This window comes from Anopheles ziemanni, chromosome 3 (assembly GCF_943734765.1).
Source record: "Anopheles ziemanni chromosome 3, idAnoZiCoDA_A2_x.2, whole genome shotgun sequence".
NCBI classification, from domain to species: domain Eukaryota; kingdom Metazoa; phylum Arthropoda; class Insecta; order Diptera; family Culicidae; genus Anopheles; species Anopheles ziemanni.
The window spans coordinates 50562056-50574982 of NC_080706.1; the positions used below are offsets into that span (position 1 = coordinate 50562056).

The following is a 12927-nucleotide window of genomic DNA, read 5'->3' on the forward strand; positions in this document are numbered from 1 at the left end:
GACATGGTTCAGAGATGAATGTTAAACTGGTATGAGAAAGTGGGGCTAAATTTAAAGTTGGGGAACATTTTTGATTGAATTATGCAATCTTAATATGAAGCTCTTTAGCGTTGATTCTGGATCCTGTATGAATTTTACGCTTTTAGGTTGGCAGATTTTGCAGAGAAAACCGAGATAGGCCGAATTAAGAATGAAATGTATGCTATTCCGTCATCAAATTTGAAATTGTACCAAGTGAGGAAACGAAATAATGTAGATTGTCTTCCTTGGAACTAGAAACCATGTTTCAGGATGGATGCAGACCTCAAAAGTTAGAGCTCAATTTAGAAGGAACATGTTCAGACATTTTCATATATGCGATGTTATGCACATGCAGGCTTTCCCTATGCGAACCAGACAACCGACCGCTATCGAAGATATTGTAAATCTGTGAATGAGATTTGATGCAGAAAGTAACAATTTGAAAGAGCATAGATACTCTACGCTATCTTAAAGACGATAAAACTACGTAGCATTAACTTTATATTGCATTGAAGCAATACGGCCAGGCCGTTCCTTCTGAAAAATAAATAATAATAACTTTATATTGCATCAAAATCCCTATTGACAATGAACCTGGACAGATGTGAAGAGTAAACTTTAAAAAACCCCTTCAAATTTACAGAATTTGACAACATTGTATAGGCTGTTGGTGTATAGCCAAGCTAGGACAAATTGCAACTCATTGCCACGATATCCACGCATCATTGTGGTGTCGATTACAATTCCGAATGGCTGTAACTATTGGATTTGATTGGTCATGTTTCCTTTCGCGGTTCGTTGTGCCGTACAACCGTGCACAGCCCAATAGCCAATAATCGGGTCTGCCATTCGGCGCTCGGTTTATCGACGAGAAAGCTTTCATCAATCGCCATAGACGTGCCCTCAGTCGAACCGGGTCGTTTGCAGAAATTGGTCAATTTTTTGATACCATCTCCGAGCCATTTTTAAACAGTGTAACAGCACGGTCTAGTGTTAACTACCATCGTTATATCGATCGATCGGTCGATCAGTGCGGGCGACCGTTAACAGTCGCAGCAATGGCAAAACTGCTGGCCACATTTAAAGCCACGGTGACGAGAATTCTGTTCGCCGCGCACGGGTTTATTGCGATCTGGCAGGTGACGCAAAACAAAAAGGATCCCATCTACTGGAGCCTGTGTGCGCCCATCGGGGTGCTGTTCATTGAAGGCATCTTTACGCTGGCGATCAAAAAGAACCAAGAATGGCGCTGGTAAGACATAGGGCTGGCAACCGATGGAGCCAAAGATAGTAGCCGTAAAATCTAATTTCCTGCCCAGCGTTTTCATTTTCGTGCCCCGGTCCCAAAAGGGAGGACGGTTGACACACGACGGTTCCCAACGGCGTGGCTTTGCATGTGTACTTTGTACCCAGTGTTTCTTTTTCCCACCCATGATGGGTTTACTCAAGACGAGATTCTTCTGTATGTGTTACGTTGTGTCGTGCCGTCCTTAGAGGCTCGCGAGGGAAGAAAAGTGTCTAAATAACGTTGTTCATCTCACGTGACGACAAGTTTTTGCCTTCCACCCAGCCGGGAAAATGTTGTGTGAGGGAAAATTGAATTTCTTACAGCCGCAACCATCATGTGGAGAATTTTTCGTCAGGTGTGGTTCATCTTGTTTCCAGTATGTTTCGAGGGAGGCATGGCGTCCAAGACAGAAACGAAGCATCGGTTTTACGAGACTGTGAAAAATTCTCGGGAAATGCAAAAGCTGGTGGAACTGTGCATATCATTGTGACGATATAAAAACCGAAAACGATTTCCATCATTTTCCAAACGAATCGTAAGATAAACAGCCTACTGCATCAATAACTAATGGACCGATCCTTCTCGAATGCGTGCGAAAAGCTTCAATCCGTTTGCAAGCCGCCGTAATGCTTTTCCGAAATAGAAAAATCTCATTCCATCCTCAATCCGCCCGGGACGAACGTTTGCGCTCCGGCCATGCGTACGCTACGTGGTACCGCCTCCCCAATTACTTCCCGTACGTACCGGGAAATTCCATCAAAAACACGTGATGAAAGTTTCCTCTGACAAAACTTCCCTAATGGTAAGCGGGAGGCATAAATTTAGATTAAATGTAATCCGGTTGCTTTCTACGAACGAAGCTGCGATGGCTAGGCAAAGGGCAAATGTTGCAAAAGTTTTGGCAACCATAGGGAAGTTGTATGCTGGGGGTAAGTCCATTATCTTCTGTGCGTGTTTTTCTCGTGACGGTGACGGTTAGCAGGAAGCGCGGACTCAAAAATAAATTGGGATTATCACCGCGTGGAAACGAGAAAATTTCTAACGCTTTATTAAAAAATGTTCGGTCATCCGTTGTTGCCGATCCGGGCGTGTTTAAATGCTTTATTATGAAGACAAATTTTCGCTTCATCATGACAAATCGAGGCATGTTGCTGGCCAGGTGGTAATATTTCTTCCCCATTTTCCTGGCCCCCGTTTGGTAGGTTCTGCCCGTCGGTATTTCTGTACCTGTCCAGCATCGTGCCGGCCATATGGCTGCTGGAGCTGGACAAGCTAGACAAGCGGACGCGCTACCAGGATCAGATGCTGAACGAAACGATCAACCTGGCCGCCACGGTCGGCAAGGACCTGAAGGATCTGAACAAGATGCTCGGCGTCAAGATCCAGTTGCCGGACATCCAGCTGACGGCCGAGATGTGGGTCACGCTGATCGAGCAGTTCCTCATGCTGGTCCTCATCATCGGCCGCTGGATGCTACCGAAGGGTGACCTAACCCGGGACCAGCTCAGCCAGCTGCTGCTCGTGTATATCGGGACGGCCGCCGACATTATCGAGTTTTTCGACTCGTTCAAGGACGCGAAGATAGCGAACGAACCGGTGCTGGTGCTGCTGACGCTGAGCATTTGGTCCTGGTCGCTGCTGCAGTTCACCATCGTCCTTTCGGCAACGCGCGCCCGGAAGCCGAGGGGTGGCGGAAGTGGAGCACGTGGGAGCGCTCAGGACGCGGCCGACGATGCCAACTGCTGCAACGTGGCGTGCTGCAACATCGACGTTTGGGGCATAGCGCTCAACATCCTCCTACAGGACGCGCCATTTCTCACCTTCCGTCTGCTCATCATCGTGCACTACAAAATCATCACGTACATGAACATCTTCTTCACCTGTGAGTATCGGAAGTGCCGAGACCATCAGCCACCGTCCGACGGGTCCGGACAAACAATCTATCTTCCCCCCGCTCGCCCTGCATGCCCCCATTTTCCAGGGTTGACTTTTCCGTTTTGTGCTGATCTGTTTCCTCCTATCAGGTAAAAATACGCTCGTTATCCTACTTCAGCTTTATCGGCTGTACGTGGTTAATTCGGAGAATCGAAAAGCGGCTGCCACGAAGCAGCGGCTGAAGGCGAGAGGCAAGGTGGAACAACCGACGGTCGGGGCACGTCACCAGAAGCAGCGCAAAATAAGCAGAAGGTAAGTTTAATCCTTAATTGTTTCCTCGTCTCTGAGAAACCACGGCGCGCGTTGGAAGCCATGTTCAGCGAAAAGGTGATTGAAAACCTCAATTATTCTATTCTACGAACTTTTTTTAAATTTTTCTTTATGAAAGTTTTTTCATAAATTTTAAGACAAATTTAAAAAGATCGTTCGAAGCAGAACCGGTCAAGTTTGCAACATGATAATTTAAATAAATAATATTTTGATAAATTTTTCTTTTATAATTTTAAAAAATAATCAGTTTTCAAAAGTATAGTTTTTGAATACTTTTACTCAAAATTAACAAAACATTTCTCACCTTCAGTAGGTGTTGTTTAAACGAACGGGTATGGATAAATGTGGTAATACGATACGCTAACAAAAATACGTTTAAATTTTAAAGTGTGAACTTAAGCAACTCAAAAACGATCCTTTTTTGACAAAATAAAAACATTCTAAACATAAAACTGTTTGGGAAGAAAAATTACTATGTGCAACTATGTGCAACATGGAAATACTACTTCAAAAAACGTTGTGACATCATCATCATCATTGCACAAACAAATATTGTATAGATATCCAGTGCTTATGAAAACATTTTCTTTATAGAGGCCCTTTTTAAAAAACACATTATTTTGATACCTTGCGTGATAAGTCCACGATACCTTTTATTATCTTTTAAATCTCTAAAAACAATCTTTACAAAATACTTCTTGATTTAAGAAAAGAAATAGTTGATAAAGAAAATGAGTATCGCACATCGTGTAAATGTATACAAATGGCACAAATATTTCTGTTTCACATAACATTAAAGCTGATAGGAAGGTGCAGAAAGGAAACGAATCCTAGCTTTAAGTAACACAGGGATTTTAAATGTATTCGTGCCCCGAAACATCCATTCACACCGTTGTGAAGAGCACAATAATAAGCAGAAAGTTTTTGGACGAATGGCTTCGGGCTATGGCTTCGGTAGGAAGTTAGTTTTCATTAATTAATTGCGAATGTTTAAAGAAGGTGGCTCCTCGAGGCGTTTGTTGCTTAAGAAGATTATTACACCGAAAATGCTCCAGGAGACTTGAATGGACTTAAAAAATACCATGAACACGATTTTCGTAACCTTTAAATGGTGCCTCAGAATGAATTATCCACTTGATAACATTGTCTCGCAGCAGTCCCTAATTGCATGCCATTTGTATCCTAACAGCCCTGAACGGCGGTTGACAGACGGTCACGTTGGCATTCGTGAGCGAATTCTGCGAATCGTAACACTTATTCACACACACACACCTTCCTCTGGGCGAATTCGAATGTAAACTCGGGTTGGCGGGAAATGCGAATCTCGAAGGCGCATAAATTCTCCACTCTACGCAAATGGCTCGGCAACAAACATTAATCATTCCATCCAACGACCACCTACCACCGTTCCGAGGCGAGCGATAGAATGGAACCCGCCCAAAACTAGGCCATCGTCACCGGCCGAACCGGTGAACGACACGCTTCCAGCGTGAACCAGCTTCCGGTACCGATTGAGGAATCGAACCGTCGTCGTAGTCGTTCCGGGAATGGCTTTTCCGGTCGACGCACAATGGCGACCGGTGTGTGGTTGGGGCCCGTTTTTTGACGCGATTTGCCATTCCCGAGATACCCAGGGGAAAGGGCCCGGTATCGATTATTTGCCTCGGCGTATGGGAAAGGATTATTATTGCTCGAGATAGGCGTGCGAAGTCGAAACTCATCGCCAACTTTCACTGGCGCAAAGGTAGAGTCCTCCAAAGGCTCATTTCTCAAGCTGGCAGCAGATGATATGGTAATAGTGGCACGGATAGCGGAAATAAACCTATGATTCGATTTGCTTCCTCCGCAAACCCCCTTTCGGCCTGACGTTGGACGTGCGGAACAAGTGCCGGCGGTTCTGGGTTTGAAATTGAATCTTTTCAAGCTGGAGGATGTTGGGCAGATGAAACTTGATGAAATTTCGCTATGCGAAACCGCCTACCCCAACGTTGGGATTTGTTTTGGATCGAGAAGTTTCGTCTGCTTGAAGGAACGTTTGATCATGTATGATTATGTTTGCCCAAGCCGCTAGTGTATTAAAAAGGGCGGAGTTCCCACATTTAAAATTCATACTGCGTCATCACCATTAACTTTATCAAGTATTTGATGAAGAGAGTTTTCCGTATCGAGTTTGTGGATTTCATAATTTGCAAAAAGATTACCGGAGTTCAGTTTCGAATACATGGAGCTATAGCACATAGATTGGTTCAGCATTTACAAGCACAGATACCAATACAAAACATTATTGGAAAATTACAAATTGATGCACAAAAGCGCAATAATAAATAAATGCTAGTGTTGAGTACTAAATGAAAATCAGATTATAAGCGCCTTTAGCGTTTAGAAGTTCCAAAGCAATAAAACTTCATAGATTACCTTAAAATATTGCAATACAATTCACACAAGGTATGCAATTAGAATATACTCAAATTTTACACTGTACTCGTCGATTCAAACAAAAAAGAGCAGTTGCGCAAACACTGAAAGTTTGCACCTGTTTCGAATCCTTTCGTGTTATATGACGCGATTCTTTTCCTATTTTGTTGGCAGTAACGCAACAAACTTTTACAATCAAAATAAGACATGTTATGGTAAACCAATCATTCAAACGGGTGTCCTATTCAAAAGCTATAAACATATGATTATTTCCTTCGTTTGTTTTGCATGCATGCAGACTTCTCTGGTAACTTTTCGAAAAATGTGTAGTCTTTTGATTCCACATATGGTTTGGATGCTCTTCTGTTGTTGAATAATAACTTTCACGTTTCAAATAACTACTCTACATATACTTTAGAAACTTCGCCATGCGAGAATTTGATTCATTTGTTGGAGAAAAGTATTTTCATTTTTAATTCCTTGTGTGTTTTTGCAAGAGTCAGCTTCCAAGGACAACTTTAAAAAAATGTTTGTTTGTAGACGGAGGAAGTTCTGTGTGCTTACAGCTGCAGTTGCCAGTGGCAGAGCAACTAACTGTTCACTAGCATTGATCCTCTGGTAGAGCCGGTAAAACTCTTGCATGCTGCAAGTGCAGCCGGGACTCCGGGTGTCGTTTGGTGGCGTTTTATTGTGACTATCACAATAAACCGGTTCACTTGCTCTCTTGGCGAAGTTCTCTTAGATGGCGAACGAACTTTACCTTCAGTTCAGAGCACACTGGTTGTGCACATCGATTTCTTTATTTCGTACCCTTGCTCCCCGGAGTGCACCCCAGCTGATGTGCATTTTTTTAACGGTTATTGCACTTCGCTCCGGGGCAGGTGCGTTTTCCTCGGCCCATCCAGAAACTCGACCAAACTGTTTAATTTCGGAACGCCATTTTGTGGAAAAGTGGTACCGGCACAGCTGGCCCACATCGATGCCATTAAGCCCAGTGGCTTTAAGTGGCACTTTTCTTCATTTGATAGCTACCGGAATTAACTCCCGTCTAAACGGCCAGCGAGGTCCATCGAAGCTTACACGGAAGACTTTCGAACGGTGGTGTCATTTATCTGGCCACGGCATCGTTGGCCACATTCGAGAGGTTTTACTCTTCGGACCAAAGCTAGATCGTGAGGTTTATTGACGTCACGGAATGCCACAGTAATTCGTTACGGTACAACTTTATCAACTGGGATTTTTAACAGTTTTTTCATGTAAAGCTACTGAGAAGAAGATTGGGAAATTAAGTAGGGTAGAACTGTCCAGAAAATGCCACCATCGTGTCCAACTTAACCAACTTAACTACTAGCTTCTATTTGGTGCAATTTAGTAATTATTCTGTTCTTTTTACTTCATCTCCACAGAAAAGTGGCCGACATCGTCGACGATGATCTGGACGAGGGCAAGAAGTCAAATTCCAAGCATTCGAGGAAACACCGGTAAGCTAACTGCCCTCACAGTGTCGAACATTTCAAGCTAGGACCCGCTCGTCTTTCGGTGCAGATGTTTCATATCGAAGCGCCCGGAACGGCAGCGAATGCAATTAATTACGCACAATTAATCACCATGACGGCATGCCACACTGTTGCGCGTTTTGACCTTATTAGGCCAAGAGATCGCCTCGCGCGCCATCGTCATCGTGATTAGCATCTCTTCCGTTCGGCAGTTCAGTATTATCAAGTGGTTGCTGTTTCTTCCGTATTTTTATCCCATTTTTGTCTCGCCCCCACCCCCGGTACCGCACGCAGGTCGTCCTCGTCCCGCAAGGACACTGGCTACTCGACGGCCAGCAGTCAGACGACGGCCGAGCAGCGGCGTTTGCGGAAGACGCCCAGGTCACGGGCCGGGGCTGAGTCGGATGGGGGGGACGATCCCTGCCCGCCATCACCGCCACCTCCGCCACCGCCGGCCAGTGGTGGCGACACGGACACCGAAAAACCACTCGAGCGCCGGCCGAAGGAGTCGAAGGACAGGTAAATGTTCCACTCCAGGGCAGGGGGATGGGGGATGGGGCTAGGGGAGCTTTGAGGTCCTCGCAAAGTGTGCGCTAGGTTTTGCCTCCCCTAGGTGCTGGGTTTCCTTCGGCCTGGGCCGGTGATGGTTTGCAATTGATCAACCAGTCCCAGCGGTTTGAACGGGACACTTGTAAATCTCCCGACGGTTTCAGTCAGGCTGGTGGCATTTTATTTTCTTCTTCTTATTTTGTGTTCTGGTCCTAGTTTTTGTGACGCGTCAGCGATGGGTGACCTTTTGTGCGATGATAGGTCATGGTATCTTGTCTCTTGACATGCCAAGAAAGGTTACTGTTTGTGTCACATGGAAAAGATGATGTTAGAGGATTGGATTGGTGGCACTTGGTGTTCCCCACGTTTGCGATGTTATGAAATTTAAGAACGCTTTTTTATCGTTCTCCATCATTTTTGGGCAATCATCTTTTATTTACAACCTACTGGATTTATATGTTAAATGACACATAGTAAATGGCATGGAAAAAAGAGAGATAATTTAGGAGAAATACCTGTTTCAAAAGTTATTTCTACTGTTGGGACTTATGAATCTTAAAGGAGATTCATTCATACTGATACATGAATCTTTTGGCATTCGTTAGGATGTTTTGAACAATGACGAATCTTGCGAAACCTTATTGAAACTTCATGAATCTTTCATGTATCTTTGATGAATCTTCATATTTGTTAAACAAGCGACAAACAGTTTTTTTTTTTACTTGTCTATTCTTTTAACATGAGTAAATCTTTAAAACTCATGAATCTCTCATTGAAAGATAAAGGAATCTCTGAACCGAAGTAAAGAAGGTATAGGTTCATGAATCTGAATCGTAATTCCTACAACTCTTGTCATTTCCTAATTCTTCGGAAAAATGGTACGCGTAAATGGCCTTTAATACGTATCAATCAATTTGATTCAAAAAGGCATCTTGTTGTTATGTTGAGGTCTACAATAAAAACTATTGGCATTGCAACAACTAAATGGTTTCTCCTTTTAAAACAATCTATATACAACAATATTATTCAGCAGTACAGGAAAATACTACAAAATACTACAAGCATTTGATTGTGCCAGATAAAGATTAAAAAAGCAGAAACAACAAACAAATAAAAACCGAAATAAACGAGTTATTATTATTATTCATGCAAAGTTTGTAATTTGAAATATTTTGTTTTACCTTGACAAACGACTGGTCAGGGCTTCGAGATAACATTGAGGTAGCATTAGTCCAATTTGAATTTTCAAAATAATAGTCTTTATCAAATAAGCACTAAGAAAACTCAGACCATTTTTTATAGACCAACCGCTTCTCAAACGCCGAGCAGCGATAAACACTCGTTATATTGAATTCCGGAAGACAAAATCCCAAAAAGATCTCGTCGACCGTTCATCATACGAGCTTAAGTGCCAAACAACACGGTGCTACAACAAAATCCAATCTTGCTCGAGCGGCCGTGGCAATTGTTGCACTGTGGTTGACCTAAAACCCCTCCCTACCCCTCCGGCCAAATTCGATAAAGAAAGGGCAGATAAAAGGGCGGCGCTAGGATTAATATTAATAGAGAAAAATATCCCTTTTACTGTGCCATAATCGTGTCGCTATCTGGTTTTCGCCTCCCCCTTGCGCTGGGAAGCAAATTAACGTACATATGGCACAAGATTGCTACGCCAAGGCATGTACAGAAGGTTTACGCTACCAGCGGTAGCGGAATGTTCGGGGCATCACACAATTCAGTGTCGAAGGATGCCATTGAGCCTACAGCATACCGTTTTATGATTGTGCTTCTTGCTAATCCCACCCTCGACGCGTGTGGGATTGTTCAGCTCTGGCCCGGAGACGGCTCAACAATGTGCGCTTAGAGAGGAGCTACACTTGTGGAAAGCAATTTCCACCGGTGAACGGTGGACTCACTCCAGCAGCCGCTGCTGCACGTGGTGGTGTGCGTACACTTATGCCCCTTGCAAATGAATTCATATGATCCCGTCCATCCGCGCCAGCGAGATCTCATCTTCTCTGATGACGTTTCTCCCGTTCGTCTCCGTAGGAAATCGGCCCGTCATCCCGATGGAAAATCGGGCGGAAGCGGACGGAAGAAGCAGCCCCCAGCACCACCAATCGACAGCGATCGAAGCGACGACGAAATCGAAGCGAAGGCGCGCCACAAGCAGCGGAAACGGGCGCGAAACGGAACATCCGAGACGGCCGGGTTTGAGATAATCCACGAGAAGAGTGCCACCGGCAGCCGGAAAAAGAAATCGAAACCACCGACGGCCGAACCGAGCGAAACGGGCAGCTCGTCTTCCGGCAGCTCCACGCAGTCCTCGGCCAGCTCCACGGGTTCGTCATCCGGCACGGAATGAACGTATGATATGCAGGAGAACTGACTGTGGTTGTGCGAAAAGCGGTGGTCGAGTGGGTTGTCGAGGAATTTCCGCTCTTTAAGACCACTTCCTGTACTTTGTGTTTGAATCGAGAGTGCCTTTTGAGGGAAGAAAAAGATACATTGCCTTAGCAGCGCGGACAACAATACCGTGGGTTTGGTGGTCGACGAAGGAAAAAAAAACCTACGAAAATGTGTGCTCCGAATTTGTATTGAAAAAAGAAGCCATAAGCATCCGTGGCTTGCCAAAAAAAAAACAGCTCAATTAAGTGCTTCACCGCAACGCGGAAGAATTCTTGTTTTGTGCAGCTGTGTTCCCAAAAGACTTTTGCCACGGAATGAACAAACCGTTCGTCGAGCAGGTACAAACAGAGATGCAAATATGTGAAAAAAATACGACGAACGAACAAAACATGGTGGCAAACGGGGAAAATCACGTTTGGAACACCTGTTTCGAACGTTTTCTTGGGCGGCCTTTGGACAAACATCTGAGACTACCGTTGGGAGTGGCGTTATTTTCCCGAGCGGAAAGTTTCTCCTCGAAGAAAGTTGCCGCGTTTCTTTGAAGGTCAGCGGCAGGTTGTTGGAAATTTGTTTGTTGTGGTATTTTCTACCGAATGAAAAACAGATTTTCTGCCCACCCTCCCTCTGACATAAGGGAACACACAAACTTTGCCCTTGTGAACGACAGTTTCAGGGATCGGTTGAAAAATGCTTGAGGAGGAAAGCAAAACAACCAGATACAAAACCCGACGCAACGGGATTGTGAAGGCTATTTGAGGAGATTACGAGTGTATGCCACTGTTTTTCTTGTATTGTACTGTGCCGCAGTACTTCGAATTTGTCCCAGCTCGGGCTCCCTATCCCGCTGTGAGCCTGCCACAAACAGCTACCCAGCGAGAAAGTGGTCAATCATCTCCGGCAAGCCTCGCACGTTGGCCACACAAACACACAATGGTTTGTGCCTTGACCGCCTTGACTGCCCTTCCCAGAGTGTGTGTGTGTGTGTGTGTCGGCCAATGGAGGCAAAAAATGGGGGAAAGTTTCGGAAAAAAACAAGACCACTGTGAGGGAGGGAGGCAAAGTCCTGCCGGCATGTGTCGCAGTTTGGGTGACGCAGTTTGATTGTGATGAAGATAATGCTTGTCACTGATAGGCCGTATCCATCGTAATCGGTAGAATTGTGGCCGAATGGAGGCGCCTGGTCGCTCGTGCCGGAAAGGGGCAGCCGGCGATGAGGCAAGTAATTGTCCTTTGCATCGCTCCCATCGGATACGCTGGAAAAGGACGATGCAATCAGGTCGGTTGGAAGCCGAGCGTAACCATGATGTTACCAATTTGTGGTATTATCTATCATAAGCATTAATTTACCATGATAATTGCTACAGGTTTACTCATCAACCCATATGGAAGCTCATGAAGCGTAAGAAATGGTATGTATGTGTGTGAGGCAACTTGTGACAAGTCCTTTATTTTACATCTAGAAAAAGTGACCTTGAGTCAGTACCCATTTTTTAAGACTATTCAACTTCTATAGTTTCTGTACAATTTGTCGCTTTTGAATAACGCTGTAATCATGATAAATACCTGCTACAATGCATAGATGAATGGTGTTATGTTTTTTTTCATAACAGTTTTCGACGCATTCAGTAGGGGAAGATCGATGAATATTTTGTATCATCATTCATTCGATGAGTATACGTTATCACGATAGGAGATTCGGATAGTTGATCATGTTACTTTTTGATAGTATACGCATAATTCACCCTAGCAAATTTAATGCTATATCGTATTGCATATGATATCGGATAACTAATTATTACTCGAAAAGCATGGTGAGTTTTGACTAGGTAAAATAAGATGTAAATTATTACTATCATAAAAACAGTATATTATGAACAAGGACAACAAAAAAAGACAAGACCAGGTAAAAAACAGGAACAAAGGCCCAAAGTAACTGAAATAGTCCGTCAGCTCTGTACAATTTCTTAACAAATAGTGATTCATGACAAAACTTGTTGATAATGTTTTATTTGTACTTTAGGGAGGAAGCGTTAAGCTTTGCAGTTGATAGCGTTAAGTAAAAGCGTCAAAGGGAACTACAAAGAAGAAAACGAAGTTTGTACAAACAAAAATAGAAAATTCGGAGTGGTCCTGTTCAAAGCTGGCCAAAGTAAGGATGTCACCGAAAATATCGGTTTACGAGGTGCTTCAAACCTACAAGACAAACTACCGTAACGAGCATAATCAGCAAACATGCGAAAAAACTGAAAGCTGAGAAAAATAATTAAAACCAGAAGGGCAAAAATGTGTTGAGGTACGCCCCTCCCGATCCAATATGAAGGTAATAATTTGTCAGAAAAAAGTAAAAGTTATACAATGCCAGTAAACATACTAACAGAATTCCGTACAAGGCTCTTTGACGATCATGTCATGACGAAACATAGGTCACTTCCAATAAGATCGAAACTTTGGCTGAATAAACTATGTTATTTCAGGCCAAGGACATCCATCCAATACCGGAAAATGGAACAAAAGCATTAGTTTCGTGTCCGTGTCCACTTGTAC

At 43.9% G+C, this 12927-nt stretch overlaps 1 protein-coding gene across 1 annotated transcript; it reads left to right on the forward strand.

Annotated features, from left to right (window-relative positions):
* Positions 1–1079: 1079 nt before the first annotated feature.
* LOC131284943 (transmembrane protein 26) lies at positions 1080–10339 on the forward strand. Its single transcript, XM_058313802.1, has 6 exons — positions 1080–1273; positions 2512–3191; positions 3334–3496; positions 7336–7410; positions 7720–7944; positions 10024–10339. Exons 1-6 carry the CDS (start codon positions 1080–1082, stop codon positions 10337–10339), a joined length of 1653 nt encoding a protein of 550 aa, XP_058169785.1.
* Positions 10340–12927: the final 2588 nt, after the last annotated feature.